Here is a 20,588-nt window from a genome sequence, read left to right on the forward strand (position 1 = left end):
ATTTCAAAGGAATTAATCTGATAACACAAATGCTTGAAAAGCAAGAGGAGCAGTGGAAGTGGTAGAGAAGCTGGAGAACTAGAAAGTCTGGATTTACTACTTAGAACAAAAAAATGCCATGAAGCATCCTCACTCACCCACCTCAAAGTGGCTTCCTTTGCTACAGGAGTCATGCCTTAGTATGAAGTCTTAGCAAAGAGCCATTGCTTCTCCTGTGCTTACAATGCCGTTTTCCAATTCCTGACCAGCGGGATATATCCTTATGTGTCTTCTGTTGTTGGCCTTACAACACGGCTTCAACAAGAACAATCCCTGAAAACTGATCAACCACACAAGGAGAATTGTGGGGTCGTTCTGCTAAGTGGGCCACACAAACACATTCAATTCTACAGTTTGAAGAGAAACAGAAGCTATAAACTCTGAACAGATACATCTTGTTTCAAAATGTCATGTTTCAATTTGGGGCAATGAATAATCATGATAGCATTCAGAGACAGATGGGTTTTAGAATTTAAAAGAACTAAAAAATAAAAATAAAAAAATCATCGTGTACAACTTAACTCTTATTCTAAAGCTGAAACAGTCAAGAGCCCTTGACAGATGGCAACGTCTTACAAAGTTCCTTCTAGGAACACATCTTCAGTGGAGTGTTTCTTACAAATATAACATTTTTATCTCGCACAATATGAACAGCATACACAACTCATCCATCAGTTCAATCTTTAATTAATGGAAGGATTCTGTATACCTTCAGTTCCAATAAATTCTTGTTTATAAGCAAATTGCCATAGAAACAGCTGCAAACTATATTTGAAATAAACAACTGGAGTTTTCCCCATTTCATATATAGGTTACACTTCTCATTAAAATAATAAAGCCTATGTTGATTGCATATCTTCATGCACAGTGCCTCAGTCCAAAGGCAGCATTTGAAGGAAGACTTTTTAAACCCAATGTGTGGTACCAATATAGAAAGCAGTGATGGGGGCTATGCTTCTTGGTGGTGGCTCAGTTTACAGTGCTCAGAGGATGCTCACTCTAATGGGTAACCTATGACCACTTAGATGCTGTTGGGACTAAAATTCCCATCAGCCAAAGCCAGCATGGCCAATAGTAGTGTAGTCTAACAACATTTGGAGGGTTATAGGTTCTCTATCCATGCTATAAATATGGAAGAGTTGGGACATATTCAAGAGTTTCCCCCCTATTGCAAAGGGTAGGCTTAGGGGACAGAGGACAAGGCTGTTTTGATAAAGCATCTCCTCCTGCCATGTTTTCTATTCCCTCCCCAGGCTCCATTGCTTATTTTAAATTAGCTGGGCCAAACTATGTAACATACATACCATCTAATTTAGCCCCTAGTATGGACGCTAAAGCAATCCTTACACCAGGATAGTGAGCAAGGTGCTCTCCAAATGTTGTTGGACTGCAACTCCCATTATCTCTGACCCTTGGCCATGCTCACAGCAGCTCATGGGCATTGTAGTCAAAACAACCTCTGAAGGGCACCAAATGGGCAAACCCAGCCCCATAAGAATGTGGGGTGAGGCACAGGGACCATTAGGGGAAAGAAGTGACACAAATGAGCCTTGGATCCTAAAGCTAAGAGTTCACAGAAGGAATGTTTCCTGTCCCAAACATCCCCAGAATCCCATCCAACACTGTTCAGGTGGGCCCATGAACCTCCTTTTCAAGATTTCCTTCCATAGAATCTTCATTAAGGTATACTAATCACAGTCATAGATTCTAGCCTACAAGTACTGCTGATTCAATAATTACTGTGGACAGTATTTAGACAGGGGTAATGCACAGCCAATGAACAACTAACACCTATAACCACAAGGCAGTAAGAAAAAAAAGCTGGATAACTTCATTGCTACCATTGAATTGGTAGTGAAACATACCCCAAAGCAGCAGGAATAGATCAAGGCAAGCATAAAGTAGGTTGGAATCTGCAGGCAGATTTCTAGGTAATCCAAAGATCAGCAAGGGTTGGCTTGTCATGGTAAAAAGCCTTTTTTCCACCCTAAGTGAGGTTACTGAAATCAAGGAAGCTTTGGGAAACAGGAGACAATTTACCTGTGAAAGGGTATGTATGTGAGCGCAGGCACTGAAAACCAATTCCTAGGCTGAGTATGTACTCAGATCACTTTATTCTACAATTCTATGCCTGGCACCATTTTGCAACTGGTTCTCATTGGTGGCAGTCAGGGTTCTATTGGCAAGCAAAGCAAGATTCTGCAAGACAAGAATAAAAGCTACCTGCCCCGACGTAGACTGGTCTTGGTGGATCATTCCCAAATCTTACAACCTGCCAATTATGTTTTGCCTTTGAAAAGTATACTGAATGGATCCCGAAAAGAGGGTGGGAAGCAGTGCTTTATAGATAAGCAGTATAAATCCTTGCTTCCCCCAAACCACTATGGAGCTGTGTATTCATTCTACTGCTGTGTGAGATGCATTTCAGTGCAAATAGGCAATTCTTGCCACTTAGCAGCATCTTCAATGCCAGGGTACTCTGAGTAGACATACAGAGGGGTTTTTTTGAAGAATGTGCTGTAGGATGCTCCTAGGAGAGGCCAAGACACTCTCCAAATGCATTAGAATACATTTGAAAATAAAGTTGAGATAGTAGAAATTTTTCAACAATGTATCACTGGGGAATTTAATGGTTTCAGGAGAGTCAGTTCTTTATACTGTGCTCACATACACTTCAGGTTTTTGGGAGACAGGCCTTATGTGTGCTACTGCAGTACCTCAAGTTGTGCTTTGATTATTCCCTCTGGGGTTAACTGAGAAGATTCTTATTCATATAACCAATTTTTATGTAGCACAGTACAAACAGAAAGCCCAAATGTAGTCATTCTCCTCCGTCAGGAAAATCCTCTCTCAGCTTGCCTGAGGGAAAACTTGTTAAAAGTGGTGCTTGCAGATTAGCAAGAACTCAAGATATTTGATTCAAACCAGTCATACTAAAATTAATGCTCTACAGGGAAATTTGTTTTTCAATAAAACAAAAATAGTTTACCACCAAGCACTACACATTTGCAAACAGTACTAGAAAAAGGCATCACTCATCACTGGGAACTTGCGACTGTTACAGGCTCTCATTATAGCAGCCTCTTTCTTCTCTCCCTTCAAATGCTGGCATCATAATACTGAACTGAAATCAGGCTTGTCTCACCCAAACCAGCATTAATCTCTGGCCTCACAGCAAGAGCACAGTACCACAGAACATTTCATTCATGTGCGCATTGCCTCAGAGTCTGAATACATTGTCCTAAATGTCAGATTTACGCGGGCTTCCCTGGAGTGATATTCCTTGGGTACGCGATGCTGAAACAAAGAACCAAAACAAAGTTAATCTGCTATCCATACACAAAACTTTACTTAAGTATATCCAAAAATATCCATATTCTTGTCTATCTCACAACTTCAGTCTGGACTTACTTTTAAGGCTAAATACTTTTTCAAAGCTTTTTTTAAAAAAATACAAACAAACAAAAGCTCAATTTCATTTTGCTTTGCTTTTTGAAAGTTATTTCTCCAATATTAATATTTGTTATTGCCACATGAGATTGCCACGCAGTGCTATTTAAGCAAAGTGTTACGAGGTTTCTATCCCACTCTTACTGGTTTATCAGAAAGGATATTATAAAATTATAAAGTAAGATCTCGGAGCTTTTTGAATTGTTGACTGTTCCATAAGAAGCAGTCCAATTCCATAGGAAACAACTCTCCATAATTCCCACTCCTGAAGACGTTTTATTTGTTCGTTACCTTTCAATCTTAGGTTCCCCAATGATTATGACTTGTAGAAATCCAGGGGGGAGAAATGGCATCCAACCCTGGGGAGTTCAGGGGGAAGGTGAACTATTTCCACTTATGTTTAAACAGTCTCACCTGCCAGTCTTCTTGAGCTGCTCCTTCCATCATAAGCAGCGTTCCATGATCCAATGGTATATGCACCCTCTGCACATAAGTAAAGTCGTTGTTTTCTTCCTGAAAAGAGAACATTATGTATAGCCAGTGTATAATTAACAGTTGAGCGAAGTTAGCCTGAGAGATAGAAACTTCCCAAGGTGTCCCAGCAAGTTCCATTACTTAGGGGGAATTTGAACCTAATCCATGGTTCCTAATCCAACATGCTAACCGCTATACCACACTGGTGTATCAACTACAGGCAACTCCCAATTTACACAGGGTTTATGTTCTGAGGCATCGCACACATAGATTTGAAACACCATTGGGAAAGCCTGCAAACACCCTCTAATGCCATGGAAACTCTTGAAGAACCCTTGAAAAAACCAGCAGCACTTACCAGACCACCAAACTCCGCCATAATCGCTCCCTCCAAACCTCTTTTCTCAAACTCTTAACTCTCCACAAGGCCTCAAAGGTTGGTGGAAAGTCTCTCAGGATTGCACTTGCAAAGGCTTTCCTGACTCTTTTAGGGCCATTTCTGCTATTTTTAATGTCACTTCCGGGTTCGGCACAATGCACACGTCAATTGGATGCACCTACATTGGGAGCTGCCTGTATATCAAGTCTTGCTGCATGTGGAGAAGGTAACTCCATCTCATCAGGTGGAATGTTAGGCAGAGATGGAGAAGCTGTGGCCCCCAGGTTTGTTGGTCCACAACCCCCATCAGCTCCACCCAGCGTGGCCAACATTCAGATCAATTGTTTAAGGCACTAATACTCCACACTTCAGTCAAAAATGGTTCTGGGGGCAGTTTACCAAAAACCATGATTGAGGTTGTAGCTCAATGACATCTGAAGGAACGCAGGTTTCCCTACCTGATCTAATTCTCAGCACTGCTATCCACTTTTTTTACAGCTAACCTGCTGTATCTAAATGTATCTGGCCCTGTTTTTGACTTACTATAGTAATCTTTTTCAAACAAGGTTTTGCTCCAAGGAATCTTGAACATTATCTGGAGTTCTTGAATGAGAAGCTCAGCAATGGGGCTTGGAATCTAACAGCATCTGGATGTCTGCAGGTTCCCCATTCCTGATCTGTACCAGTCCTTGGGAAACAGCAGGCACAAAAACATGTGTTTTGGAAAAGTATATTTGGGTCAGATGTAGTATGTTTGGCATAAAACCAGATAGGGAGAACTGGCAAAGACGAAAGTTACCATTTTTTGTTTGACAGAAAATCCAAAGATCAAAGAGTTGAATATGATGCTGGGAACAAGCAATGGATCACATGTCCCATGAAAAGCTGAAACAGCTGCCTTTCACAAACTGAACTCGGGGGATAAACAATGGCATTGACACAAAGCAGGGCTACAAGTTTACTCGGTAAAATCTAGCAACTGGCTTGGACAGGGGGCAGAAATCAAGGAAAATGAAGGCACTCTTTGAAATTCATGTATTTGTACCATCCACTTGATGCTTAAAATGCTTTAGAAACAGTCAGGACTGGGTTTCTTACAATGGCTACCCACATCTCCAAGAACCTCAGGAGTATATACTTCCACTGTTGAAAGCTGGGAGACCAGGGTTTAATCCCCACATGGCCATGAAGCTCACTTGGTGACCTTGGGCCGGTCACTGTCTCTCCACTTAACCTACCCTACAGGGTTGTTGTGGGGATCAACTGATGTGTGGGAGAACCATGTATGCCACCTTGAGCTCCTTGGAGAAAAAGGTGGCATATAAATGTAATGAACAAATAATTAAAACCAACCTGTACAGTGGAGAAATGATGCTGGCGATGGAAAGGGGGGAAGCATTGGGGAAAGATATACGGCTCTGTATATGTGTGATACAAGCAGAGGTATAGGAGCAGGCTAGCACTGCCAATTCTATTGTGCTCCTCCCAACATATATATCTCAGGCTATTTTTTGTTGAGTTTAGGGTCAGCATAACCCTTAATTGGGGCTAGTGTTGATTAATGAAAGTCAACAATGAAAGAGTCATCAACGATGCATGATCTGGCCCAGAAGAAGGTTGCCAACGTGCTGTGCAGCACAGACTTGGCTGGATGATGTGTCTGAGCAAAACAATTGCCCAGATGGCTTTGGCAGGATATTCTGTCAGGCATCAATCAGGGGGTGGGAGGGAGGCGGAGCAGCAGTCATCTAAGAAAGCAATTTAGCTGACATAGGAAGCACCTAGTGCAGATTTTATCCAAAATGACTGCATCCCTGTAAGAGAGCAAACCAGCCAGGCTCTCCATTTTTGCACTGTTATCATGCATGCATTCTATTACTATTACCCACAAGAAAATCACCACCACCACCACCACTTATATCCTGCTTTTCTCCAAAAGTGCTCAGAATGGCAGACATCTTCTCAAGTGGCTTACAGGTATACTTCATCTAAAGCGTGAAGATAATTTTTCCTTAGTGGCTGTTGTGACTAAGAGGGAAGGGAGAGTACGATACTATTGTTAATAAACTATATAAGGGGAGACTGTATGGAGTCAAACCCATTTTTCTTTGTTATTGTTCTTATGACCCTCCAATTCTGAGTTAAGTGTTATATTCCACAGATATTGGGTCCAAGTTTCTGTGTGGAGTAGAGGGTGGTTTCCCCCCAGTTGGAAGCAGCCACTTGTCTTGCTGCTGTCATAGGAAAGACCATCAACTCTTTATGCTTGACATTTGGATTGATACCATTTTCCACTGATGGCAGGGCTAACATGGGATCGGGCACAAGATGTTGCTCCATAATAGCAGATGACAATGAAAAAAATGCAAGTCCAGAAATCCTCCATCATTATATTAATTCACCCTAGAAACCTAGACCCTTCAAACTGCCCCATTTCTTCCTTTACAGGGAACCCACAACAACTTTCCCTTTTAAGGCATCAACCCGGGAGTAAGTTCTAGGGAACACATGGAACTTACTTCTGAGGAAACATGTACAGGAGTGCACTATTAATGCTTCATCAGCAAAGCAAGAGCCTTTCTCTACAGTTCCTGCTTTCTGAAATATCTTTTTTCTTTTGTAGACAATGAATAATTCTTACAAGTACAGGGGACTGGACCTTGCTCAGTGTCTCACTGGAAGGACAAAGTTAAACAGAGGATGAGTTTCCAACCATATTTGCTCTTTGTATCTCTAGAGACTATCATGGACATTGTTATCTAACACATATATAACCCAACTCCTCCTTCCACCCCCCCCTCGCAGCTGTTTCCTTGGTTACCAGCAAAGCAGCAGACCTGCTGCCTGCCATCTAGCTATTATAGTTCAGTTTCATAGCTTACACTGCAGTGTAGATTTAAAGCTAGTAGGTTAACTGCATTGGACTAATTCCTTAAGCAAATGCAGGGCTCTGCAGCAAAACTTCCCAACGGAACAGGGAATTTCTGTAGAACTTAGGACCTACCGCTTAAACCAAAATCTTGGATATACTAGGATCTTTCTAAAATTAAAGGCCTCTTTACAAAATTAGCCACAGTGAACATGCAATGAATCCACACTACTTTTTAGAACCCTATACTCTGTGTATGCATAATAGCGCATGTATAGAGACTTTGCAAGGAGCCACAAATGACTCAGTTACATATCTGTGTTAAATAATACTCTGGGTCATAAATCCAGCATTTTACAGAAGCATCAATGCCTCGGGCTATTCACCATGCCAACTTGCTTAAGGGGCTTGTGTGTCTGTCACTTCAGTACAGAACAAACATTGATTTCTGGCTTATTGCTCATGGTTAATTTCAAACGAACAGACCATGATCTTGATTCGGGCCACCCAACAAGCCATACTATGACGTGCTTGAAATATGCAGGTGTTACGTGGAAAGACCCACGCCACTGGAGGAAGCATATTCACTATTAAACCATGGTTTGTTTGTTTCATTAAATTTATACACCACTTGATTGCAATGATAGAACAACTTTTAGTTTAACGGTTTATTGGGCCATGTGAATGAGGCCTTTATAAAAACCAATCAATAAACATTACAAACCAAACAAGACTGAGAGGAAGACAGCACCCTGGGAAGGAAGGTAGGATCTAACTGGAGAATCACTCTGTCACTATAGAAGACACTATGGAAGTCACCCCAGCCGAAGCCACCTCTGTAAGGGCTAAAAATTAAAGCCTGTGGGGCTGTAGAGGACTATCCAATGCTTCCTAGAGTGGAGGTGGAAGCATCCACCACTTCCCTCCAACAAGAAAGAAATTGTAGATGGGCAGCAAGCCCTTTGTGCTCACCTCTCAGAAGCCAGTCCATGGAGAGGGAAAGGAGGGAGGAATCTAATCCTTTTTTTTTTTTTTTTTTTTTGTACTTATACAAAGAAAGAACAGTAGAAAGAGTGAAGTAACAGAAGAAAAAAATTGCTAAGCCAAGATGAAGGAGTAAGGCAAGCCAAAGTGGAATGTGACTGCTTGGTGGAGGCAGGAACAAAAAACTGAAGAGGGGCCAGAGTATTTCCTATAAAAGCTACTCATGCCTTTGTCCACTAAAGGTGCAAGCTAAATTATATTTATTTATTTAGGTTTTAGTAGTTTTTTATGCTGTTAGTTTTATTTTATTTTTTGTCAGTTGAATTTTATGGCTTAAATTATGTATTTTTGGTAAAGTTTATGAGTTGCTTTGAACACCTTTATGGGCTGAAAGAAAGCATAGAAATAAACTCTAAAGAACCAAACTACAGAGCAGAGTAAAATAATTCCAACTAAACATATAATCAGAAATGCCAGTAGTGATTGATAGGTCACATCTAGGACTTAATTCTTCCAGATTAAGTTTGTTCCCATGGCGCCTTTTTACACACAAAACATAGCTCCCCTCTTTTTTCCTCCTTGGCCTGTCTGAAAGAAACCTAAAACGGTTTTTGCTAGCTGAAAGAGTGACTGTTTCAAGGTAAAATGCAGCTAAACAAGTTTTCCATTAGACTTTATTTCAAGGAGAGACCAAGTAATGCAATGTTTTGAACCAAGTTAGTGAGTAAATTTGAAAACATAGCAGAGACCTCTTTTGCATCCATAACTGCAGTATTTACTAATGCAACCCCACTTAAGCAAGGGTTATGTTCCTGGTTACTGTGTGTATACATGAAATTGCATATAGTGGGGGACACCATCTAAAAAGCCTCTAACATCTTCGGAACCTCTGAAAACCCTTTAAAAAACCAGCAGCACTTACTAGCTACTGCTATTTCCCCCGCTGGTTTTGTGCCATTTTTGGTGTTTTTGCCCTCTTTTCAGGCTGTTTTTGCCCTTTTTGCGTCCTTTTGCAATTTAAATCAAATCATTTATTTCCCGGCCCCATGCATATACGCAGTTGCACGTGAATCAAGCACATGTAAGTGGAGAGCTGCCTTTATACATAGACAATCGTGTACTTATTACATCACTACAGAAACAATCACTACCATCAGGCAACATCATCACTCCTATACTAGCAGGAGTAATAGATTTGAGGAAGCAGGTGAGACTAGCTTTAAAGAGTTAATGCTCTTTGAGCCCACCCTAGAAGTGTGGTGTAGTAGTTATGCGTGTTGAACAAAGACCTGGAGACCAGGGTTCAAATCCTCAGCCAGCTATGAAGTTCACTGGGTGACTGTGGATCAGTCATTGTCTCTCAGCCTAACCTACTTCACAGTGAAATGGGGAGGAAGAGAATCTTGTATGCCACCAGCAGCAATGGCCCAGGGACTACTGACTACCTGCACAGAAACCATATTACACTATGCAATTTAGAATAACCAAATACAAGGTCAACTCCGTAAAGGCCTTTCAACTGGTTTACACAGTTCCCTACAACGTAGAGAAGCCAACACACTTACAGGCAAAGGTTTTTTCCTCATCTCAAACATCCGGGTGGCACCAAGGCTGAGGGAGGCTATGACAGGGTTTCTTCCCAGCTCAGGCTCGTCATCACTGTGCCAGTCAACACTGTCCTTTTCATTTCGATATAGGTTGCACAGCAGAGAGTTGAAGGAGTGCTTCGTGAAATCTTCAATGCGATCCTTCAGCATGGTCAACAGTGGGTGCCACTGAAAGTTTGTTCCCACAGAAAAAAATGGACAGGAAAAACCCGGATTAACATGGGAAGAAGTACAAGTCATATGCAGAGGGAGAGATGGGGCGTGAAAAATATATGCAAAGCATCGAAGGGAAATTTCCAGGGCATCGAAAGGCTTGGAACAGCTGGCAAAAGGACCACCTGATCTCAATCCATTGTTAGAGAATACTGAATAATGGATCAACTGCTCCAGAACTTTCCATACCAGCTTGTGCCATGTTCTCAGCAGTTTGTTCGTATGCATTAAATTGACATTAAAAAACATGCCTGGGGGCTATGCCATCAGCCAAGGCCTCATAATGCCAATCCGATGCTTCAGCCAATGTGGTCAGATTGGCAGTGAAACAGAGAGCCAAATACAGCAGCATAGGAAAGGGCATGTGTAACATGGCACTCTTGTGCACTTCAGTTTTAAGGTGTTGGTATCTGTGCACTTCTCACACAAACACATGCTCCTTGCCAAGTAAGTGTTGTTTTTCATTGTGCCAAACACACCTCCAATAATTTTGTTGTATTGTGCTGAAAAAGGGAAAGGTGATGAGGAAAAGGGTAGAAGAAGATAAGTGGGACTATGAAGGGGACCAATTTAGCATCTAGTTAAAAGAAAAGGCAGAAAAAGTTAATAAACTGTTACAAACCTAATTAGTACGATTTTGGAAAATGAAGAGAGTAAGAAATGGGTTTTGCTATGTTTGGGGCATGCACATATATTACACATTAGTTTATCAAAGTGAAGTAAGAGTTGCTTAGCCTCTAAGAGTTGTCAAGAACCAAATCCATTACATATTCTTCTTTGGGGCTTACTAGGAACACACCCACACCCATATATTACCATGCTTATTACGCTATTTTATTCTAATTGCTTCTCAGACATGATATACCACGTTTCTTTATTCCTTTCTTGCTGTATAGTGAGCTTTGCTATTGTTGCCTGTATTTTTAACTTTATTTCAAAATAAAATTCCATGAGCAAGTCACATGTGCAAAGAAAAAAAAAGCTATTTGCATTTTGATTCTAAACACATACTCATAACCTCTTCCAGTTGAGTTGCTGGAATTTTTTTGTTTTTCACAATCTGAAGAGGTGCTAATCTTAACATACCTGTATAAATTCCTTCATGAAAATCAGAGAGCCTGGCATTATTACACCAGTAGTATTTTCCAACCATAGTATTTTTTTAATAATCATGTACCACCTACCTGGAGCCTGTAAATTGCTCATGGCACTCACTGAATGTGTGCACCTGCGCTAAAATATTTAAACTAGTTTCAAGCCTATTAAATTTCATGACCCATAACTAATGAACAACTGGAGAAGTTAAGAGATCCCCCAATGAAGAACTTACAGCGCTGTATCAATAGCACAATATCAAGGGTGTACCCTAGGCAAAATGACGCATTTTAAGCTGGCTGAAATTCAAGTGTAGAGGTAATCCTACCTGGGATGGGAGCACTAACACTGATCTCCCATTCTAACATGTCACCTGACAGCAGGAATACAAACAGGCATTCTTCTGTAGCCAAGGAGTAACTGCTGTCCAGTTGTTATGGAAAAAGTCAGCAGGCTACCATATTATTAATGGTACTCATCCTTAACCCTACTCATCCTTCCAAAAGAGCCCAGTGCGGCATCACAACAGCTGTACTGCTCACTTTTAATAGTGAGATTCAGATAAAAATACTGTATTGTATGTAGGCAAAGTTACTTTAACTTCTGCAAGTACACATGTTCAGTCATATATACATACATCAGCATTTGCCTTCATTGTTAGCCTGGAGTAAGTATATGGAAGTTCACCATACCAAGCGGTGAGTCTGGGTTCATCGTAAGACAGATCTAGAGAGAAAGAAAGGAAAAACAAAATATCTGTGACCCCCATATAAGCAACCCAGCCCCGATATACTGACCAAAGTACAGTTTGGTAAAGATCCTTGGTGGATGGCTTGATAAATGAAGTTCCCTCCTCCCCAGTTCCATCTGCAATTACTCTCTGCATTTACTCAAAGATCAGTAAACACACTCCTTCCACAGAGAAAGAAAGCCTATCAATCCACTTAGCCAAATATGGTCTACATCAAGGGCAGCCATCATAGTTCACTCCAGATGTTTGTTGGACTACAATCCCCATCATCCCCAGCCAGCATGGCCAATGGTAAGGGATGACGGGAATTGAAGTCCAGCAACAACTGGAGGACATCACATTGGCTGGCCTACAATAACTGGCAGCAGTTACCTAGGGTTTCAAACAAGAGGCATTTCCAGCCCTACCTGAAGATGCCAGTGACTGAATCAAGCAGGCACTTCAGGACTTGTTCGATGTGGTCGAGGGAGAGATTTTGTAGGCTGTTCATATTATCTGCTGTGTCATCTTGCTTGCAATACAAGACTATAAAAAGATACAACACAACTGCCCCCAAGTGGACGAAACTAACAGAGCATACTTCTGCCTGCAGTAATAATAACATATATCGGTACACCACAGATGCAGCTAGGAGATGTATTTGAAGGTTTTCCTTTAGGGAAAGCCTATCAAACTCTATGAAGCAGAATTGCCACTGTTGACCTTTGGTGATAAGCACAAATTATGGCCTTGGTGTCAAACCCAAAATCTTATTGTCAGGCCCTGTTCAAGGGGCAAGTAACCGTAGGACACGCTTTTGCTACAGATTGTGGTTAACTGTGATCCTAAGCTATTAGAAAACCACTGGCTCAGCAGTCACACTGTGCTGAAAGCACCAGGGAGGAACAAAGCAGGTTCAAGCTGCTCTCTGGGAGACAGCATGTCTGAGCAGCCCCAGTAAGCCATCGTTTGACTTACTGTGACATGTGAACCAAGCCATGATGAATAGAAGGAGCATTCTAATATTTTTCAAAATATGCAGGAAAGCATCCTTAGAATGCCCACATGAGGATTGGGAAAGGACAGCGAGAATGGTCTTGGTGCTCCTCGACCTGTTCCAAATGGTACCACTCTCAGTGACTGCCACTGCTTGGGACCCTTCACAGCTGCATGGCCTCAGCCACCAGCTTTCTCCTCCAGAAGCAGGCAGTTGTAATGGGCCAGGAGCGACTATATTTTCTCTCCCACATCATCCGCCACCAGGTAAGTTTGTCCAGGGGTGCATGGGCTTCCAACGACTCCAAAACTGCTACAGCCAGCAGTGACAATGGAAAAAGGAGCTAGGGGCTAAAGCAATGTGTCAGCCTAGTGGGTCCTGGCAGATGCCACGGTAACAGCAGGCCTGGCCACAGTAAAAGTGGGCAGTTAAACGAGAACGACTGTACCATTACCCTGCCTGATGTGTGTTCTCTGCCTCCAGGGGATCTCTTGGAGGAGTTGTTCAAACATCCAGTCTGCTTCGTTTAAGTCAATGAAGCCAGGAATCAAATGAATCCTAGCACAGGAAAAACTGGATTATACAGGAGCATTGCGTGATCCGTCTCCCAAGCATTCTAATGTACAAATGCATTTCAGTTTAAGTGCAAGTGCTAACTTTGACACATGGCTGTCATTCAAAGCTAGTTAGCAGTTTATGATTTTTTAAAAATCTCTTTACCAAAAAACTTTATTAAGACAACTTCAACAGACAAGCTTGCTATCTGTGTTTTTTCCCGTAGGAACCTGGAAAAGTACCTCTAACACTAGATACTGAAAATGAAGCTTTTATGGCATATCCAAATAATATTATTCTTGAAAATGTTTCTATGCGGCCAAGCGTATGCAGGCAATTAAAAAAGAAAGCTCCTTTCAGTAACACTTAGCTGATGATCTCTGATTTTAGCTTTCATGTTGTTTTTATTGTATATAGACATTGTTATAAACCACTTTGATATTTTTAATGAAATAGCGGTAGATAGTTTTATAAATGAATATATAGATAAAAAGTGACAATATTTTGAAGAGAAAATAAGGAAAATACAGTGATTCACAGGAAGATCAGTGGAGCAGCTAGCTCAGAGATTTTCCAGCCATTTCTGCTTCCAGTCATTCCGGTAATATGCAAGTAAAACTTGGGAAGCAAGAGCCTTTTCCTGTATTACTGTCTAGCATAGTCCACATTCAGTGCACTGAAGTACACGCTTTCTGTAGCACCAGTGCGTCAGCCAATTCAGTACTGGCCAGAATCCAACTGCATTATTCTGCAATAATAACAAAGGAGAGTTTTTATCTGCTTACCGAGATATTCCTGATGGTGATGTGCTGATCTCATACACACCCTGATTCCTAAGAACAAGGAGGAAGAGAAAATCAATCAGATATGGTTGAGCAGGCATATGTGATTCAGAATACCAACAAGGGCCAGGGAAAGAGAGTCTACTAAATGACCACTGAGGCCATTCTTTTGCCATGGAAAAGCTAATAGGAAAGAGAAGGTGTTGTCCATATCACTATATGTCACAAGAGCACCTTATTCTACAATGAATTCAAGTTGTACTTACTCTATTCTTTTGGGCTCTGGGGGTCTACGCACCACCTAAGGGGAAACAACAACAACATTCTGTAGAGCAGGCACATTCAAGTAAGTTAGCTAAAAAGGGGTAATTTGGTAACCCAGTAATAATCCTGCACGTGTCTTAAATTTTCATGGATTGGTTACTGTAAGCAGCATTGGCAGCCTTTGAGCTGGACAGTATATGTTATTTATTTAAAATATTTCCAGCTTGTCCTTTATCCAAGGTTCTCAGGCAGGAAACGGTAAAACTGCAGTTAGAAATAACAATCCATAGCATACATGAACAGAATAAAATTCACAGTACAATTCGTCATTAAATGGTAGACTACAAAACCCAACTGAGTATTAACAACCTCCCAAGGCCTAAGTGAACAACCATGTTTTAAGCTGGAGTCTAAATGGGGGAAAAAAGAGTAAGACCATGCTGAAATTCAGAGAGGAGTTCCACAACCAAGGTGCCACCACAGAGAAGGCCCTTTCCTACACCAATGCGTAACATATGATTCCAGCAGTGGGTTACTAAGGAGGAGCTTCCTAGTAGATCTTAACATCAAGGCAGAACTATATACGGAGAGGCTATACTTCAAGTATGCCAGCCCCAAGTTACTCAAGGCACTGTAAGTCATCAGCAGTATCTTGAACTCAGACCAGAAAAGTATAGGCAGTCAATGTAATTGTTTAAGAACAAAATTAAATATGGATTCAACTGGTTACTTCACTCAGCAACTGAGCAGCTGTATCTTGTGCTAGCTGCGGTTTCTGAGGAGTCTTCAAGGGCAACCCTATGTAGACACATTACAATAATCCAACTGGGAGGTTATCAGAGCATGGATTATTGTGGCCAGAAGCTTTCCCCGTCCAGAAGCAGCTGTAGCTGGGAAAAAGCATTCTGTACCACTAAGGGCACCTGAGCCTCTGGTGACAATGCCAAATCTACAAGTAGACCCAGAAAACAAACCTGCTCCTTCAAGAGGGGTACAACCCCTTCAAGAACAGATTGAATACCTTATACCCAGACCCTAGCACAGCATTTCTGTCTTGTCAGGATTCAGCTATTTAATCTCTACCTCTTCTGGGGCTTTAAAAACAAACTGCCTTTCAGATGGAAGCTGCTCCTCTCTTCTCACCCGGGACTGTGTTGTGCTTGCAAAGGCTTGGTTCCTGCGACTGGAAGTTCCAGAAGCTAAGACAGAAAAAGAAAGAACCAGCCAAATTAGTTAATACACATGGCTTTGTATTTCTGGTACACTTGTAAACAGAACCTCAGAAATGTAGCTTTGAGAGTGACTCCCAAAGCCGAAGATCTCAAATCCCTTCACAAAGAACATACCATTTTTTTGAGAACTGTATGTGAAATAATAATAATAAAAAATCCACTGCACAAGTGCCATGTATCTAGATCTTCAAAGACTGCCCATATAAATAACTACAAGATGAAGCTTTCCTTCTATAACCTTTAGGTATAATACAAGCAGATACATGAAAGCCTGGCAAACATTTGGGTGGAGGAACTATCACCCTCCTTTCCCCCCTAAAGCCTCCCACCCCCCACAAAATGAAGATAAAATTGGATTATGAAATGTTTTCTATTACAGTGTTGAACAAAATGTTTGAGACAAGGTGTTTATATATTTCTCTGCCAAAATTATTTCTAAAACTGTAACAGAAAAGACTTTTATATAAGAGTACGTTCAATATTTGATCATTACAATTCCATTATTTGATCAGAGTACAACTCTCAAAGGGACGCGGGTGGCGCTGTGGGTAAAAGCCTCAGCGCCTAGGGCTTGCCGATCGAAAGGTCGGCGGTTCGAATCCCCGCGGCGGGGTGCGCTCCCGCTGCTCGGTCCCAGCGCCTGCCAACCTAGCAGTTCGAAAGCACCCCCGGGTGCAAGTAGATAAATAGGGACCGCTTACCAGCGGGAAGGTAAACGGTGTTCCGTGTGCTGCGCTGGCTCACCAGATGCAGCTTGTCACGCTGGCCACGTGACCCGGAAGTGTCTGCGGACAGCGCTGGCCCCCGGCCTCTTGAGTGAGATGGGCGCACAACCCCAGAGTCTGTCAAGACTGGCCCGTACGGGCAGGGGTACCTTTACCTTTTTACAACTCTCAAATGCAACAGTAAGACATGTTTCTGCCACTTATGGGGAACCTTCATTGTCACAAGCTTCCTTTGTTTGTGGCCCTCTTCTTGCTAGCATAGTTAGTGAATCTATTTTTGCCCTCCTGAATATGTCTTAAAGAACTGGGGGTGGGACAATGTACAGGGCAACCTAATTTTGTTACTATCCCAATTCAAGCTGTCACAAATCTGTTGAATCCAAGATGCAAAGGCAGAAATGTAAGTGATGATAGCACTACTTCTGAATTTGACAAAATAAGCAGCACACTTAGGACTTGATATTGGAAAGCTGCTTTCAAATGTTGCAGAAAACAGAACACCTTCACGTATCTAGCCAAGGAAGGAAGTCTGGAATTCTACCAAGCATATAGAATCATAGAGTTGGAATAGACCACAAGGGCCATCGAGTCCAACTGCCTGCCAAGCAGGAAACACCATCAGAGCACTCCTGACATATGGTTGTCAAGCCTCTGCTTAAAGACCTCCAAAGACGGAGACTCCACCACACTCCTTGGCAGCAAATTCCACTGTCTAACAGCTCTTACTGTCAGGAAGTTCTTCCTAATTTTTAGGTGGAATCTTCTTTCTTGTAGTTTGGATCCATTGCTCCGTGTCCGCTTCTCTGGAGCAGCAGAAAACAACATTTCTCCCTCCTCTATGTGACATCCTTTTATATATTTGAACATGGCTATCATATCACCCCTTAACCTCTTCTTCTCCAGGCTAAACATGCCTAGCTCCCTTAGCCGTTCCTCATAAGGCATCGTTTCCAGGCCTTTGACCATTTTGGTTGCCCTCTTCTGGACACGTTCCAGTTTGTCAGTGTCCTTCTTGAACTGTGGTGCCCAGAACTGGACACAGTACTCCAGGTGAGGTCTGACCAGAGCAGAATACAGTGGCACTATTACTTCCCTTGATCTAGATGCTATACTCCTATTGATGCAGCCCAGAATTGCATTGGCTTTTTTAGCTGCCGCGTCACACTGTTGGCTCATGTCAAGTTTGTGGTCAACCAAGACTCCTAGATCCTTTTCACATGTACTGCTCTCAAGCCAGGTGTCCCCCATCTTGTATTTGTGCCTCTCATTTTTTTTGCCCAAGTGCAATACTTTACATTTCTCCCTGTTAAAGTTCATCTTGTTTGTTTTGGCCCAGTTCTCTAATCTGTCAAGGTCGTTTTGCAACGCTGCAACGCTGTGGCAAAGCCTTTCCACAACATAGCCTCAGACTCCTCTTGCTTCTTACCTACTTCAGATTTCTCCATCTTCTGCAGCATGTGAAAGAAACTGGGAAATGTTTGGAAATACGTGTATCAAATCAAGAAATAAGCTGGCATGTGAAAGAGTAGAAGCTGGTTTCAGTCTGGGCAAACCTTGTTTTTAGAAGTGCATGGTAAATTTGGCAAATATGAAGAAAATGAAACTGATAGTGATAGCTTATAAAGAAAGCCTGATTAAATTTTATGCAGTATTCATGTACCTGAATAAACTGTACTTTTAATATAACAAATAGTAATTCTATGGTAAACCAAGTTATACATAATGCAAAAGAAAGAATGAAAGGTTACACTGGGAACCTTGAATGCATATACTATTCAAACCTGAAATCAGTCTTGTAATTGTCTTTTTACTTCAGATGTTTATCTCTAGGAAGCATAAAGGCTTATGCACACAGTTCTTCAGGCAGACTAAAATTAGTATGCTTACTAACTTTAGGCAGTTAGTATATTTACTTATGTTATTTATCTCAGGAAAACTTCTTAGGAAAAATTGGAGCAGCATCTATTAAGCAGAATCCCAGATATTGGAATGGCAGAGGAAAATGTTGGATCCACTGACTTTTTGAACAGCAGGTTCTCTCTCATACATGCAGAGCACACCCTATGCCAACCACCCAATCAAACTCTACTCATTTTTGGCCAGAAATTCAGCAGAATGATCACCACATATTGTGCTGTAGGTGGAACTTGTAGTCCTGTTTGAAAAGCAGGAAGAGATGCCACCAAACCAAGCATACAGACCTGTTGGGACCCAAGGTCTGAAGAACAAAGAAGATTATTCCATTCTCTTTCTTTCATCTGGTTTGGAATGGTGCATGCTTTCTTATACAAGGAGCAGGACAGAGGATACAACATGCCTTTTGGTAAGAGTCTACAAAGTTGTATTAATAAGGATTATCCCCTAAGGTTAAGAGGCTTAAGAACATTATACAGATCCAAGCTTAGGACTGGTAAAGAAAACCAGACACTTTTAATTTTGTTCAATTATATACATCTATATAAAAACAAAAACATGATCTTGCCTGCACGAGAAGCTGCTCTGTTATTAACTGGTCCAGCCCAGCCCCCCTGCACTCTGGCTCTTTGCCTTTTATCTTCCATTATCCTTTAGAGTATCTTCCAGACCCTGTTGCAAACGATTTAGCTTTCTTTTCTGTTTTAAAATATAAAGGAATGATAATTAAGCACATTAAGATATCCACGGCTTCTAGACAGGTGATAGAACATAGCAGATAATAGCTTATCTATAAGCCACAGAACCCCGGTTCAAATGTTAACTTGGGCCACATTCAAATCATACATATAAAGCTCTATAATACGATTTTAAACAATCATGGCTCCCCTCCTAAAAAATTTAATTCTGGGAGCTGTAGTTTGCTAAGGGTTTTGTTAGGAGACCCCTATTCCCCCCACAGAACTACAATTCCCATAGTTCCCATTCCTTCACCCTGTGAAGAGAGACTGATTACTAAACCACTCTGCAAATTGTAGCTCTGTGAGAAAAATAGGGCTCCACTAACAACTCACAGCACACATAACAAACAACAGCTCTGAGAATTCTTTGGGGGAAGCCGTGACTGTTTAAAGTGATATCATAGCGCATAAGATGTATGATGTGAATGTGGCAGCCTTAAGACTTTACTTACCTGAAAGTAAGCCCTATTAAACTCAAGGGTAAATTAGCTGGGCAGATATATGTAGGTTCATTCATGAACACGCTGCACGGCCTCAGGCAACCTACTCTCAGTTCCCAATGTGTGATGGTTACTGTGTCAAACTCAGACCTGGGAGATCAGGATTCATATCCAGCCCACGGAGCTCACTGGATGACCTTGGACCAGTGAAGATAAATAGGATAGGGAAAGAAGCGTGCACGCCACACCTTGAGCTCCTGGAGGGAGTGAAGGCAATATATAAATCTAGCTACAAACAAACAAACAAAAAAAATACTCGGGGAGAACTATTGCTTTGGAAGATGCAGCAGCAGCACAGCTACGGAGCCGACAACCTGGAAGTGATCTCCCATTGAATCCAGTGGGACTTCCTGCACTGTCAGCGGCCTGGCCTCAAAGACGCAGACTGCCCCCCCCCCTTCTTAAATCTCTTCAGAAGAGGCGAAACATACACGGGAGCGAAACCCGTGCACGCTCGGAACTACGCTGGAGCCTGAGGAAGAGAAGGCAGAGAACGCGGTCGGGGTCTGTGTGTGTGTGTGTGTGTATAAACAAACACACACACACACACACACACACACACACACACACGAATAGACTTATGTATATATGTATGGCGTCTCCCCTTCCTGAAGCAAAATTCAGGGCTTAAGCAGCGACAGCAAGGCCGCCTTTCTTTTATTTCCTCACAACTCGGCCTACCTAAAGCCCACCCACCGAACCTCCGCGCTCTTCCGACCTCTCCTTTCTTCCCGCCCTCCTTTTAACTACCATCCCTCCCGCCCCCCGCCGCCGCCGTCACCGGAGCTCCCACTCACCGGCGGCACAAAACACAGCAGCTCCCTCCTCCTCGGCCAGACACCTGCGGTAAAAGAGGGAGCCCCGCCCCCGCGTGCGCGCGCACGCTCAGGAAAGCCCCCGCCCCCTTCTGCCCCGCTGCGCGAATGGGAACCGACAGGCGGCCCCCTCCCCCGCGCGCCAGACCATTCCTTGCGCAGGCCCCGCCCCCTCTGCTGACACCGGGACCTCCGAGTAAGGTCCGGATGCGCGAAGGAGCCCT

At 42.3% G+C, this 20,588-nt stretch overlaps 1 protein-coding gene across 2 annotated transcripts; it reads right to left on the reverse strand.

Moving 5' to 3' along the window:
• Positions 1-706: 706 nt before the first annotated feature.
• ALKBH3 (alkB homolog 3, alpha-ketoglutarate dependent dioxygenase) lies at positions 707-20,484 on the reverse strand. 2 transcript variants are annotated; one of them, XM_028727660.2, is made up of 10 exons: positions 20,347-20,484; positions 18,878-19,008; positions 15,522-15,637; positions 14,441-14,475; positions 14,178-14,225; positions 13,292-13,395; positions 11,748-11,836; positions 9,761-9,970; positions 3,904-4,002; positions 707-3,336 (listed from the first exon to the last, which is right to left on the reverse strand). In XM_028727660.2, the coding sequence occupies exons 2-10, from the start codon at positions 18,954-18,956 to the stop codon at positions 3,244-3,246; spliced, it is 873 nt and encodes a 290-aa protein (XP_028583493.2). In that variant the 5' UTR covers positions 18,957-19,008; positions 20,347-20,484; the 3' UTR covers positions 707-3,243. The 2 variants fall into 2 exon arrangements, with proteins under 2 accessions (XP_028583493.2, XP_077785139.1); XM_077929013.1 differs by lacking the exon at positions 20,347-20,484 and adding an exon at positions 19,502-19,521.
• Positions 20,485-20,588: the final 104 nt, after the last annotated feature.

The sequence above is a fragment of the Podarcis muralis genome, chromosome 1 (assembly GCF_964188315.1).
Source record: "Podarcis muralis chromosome 1, rPodMur119.hap1.1, whole genome shotgun sequence".
NCBI classification, from domain to species: Eukaryota; Metazoa; Chordata; class Lepidosauria; order Squamata; family Lacertidae; genus Podarcis; species Podarcis muralis.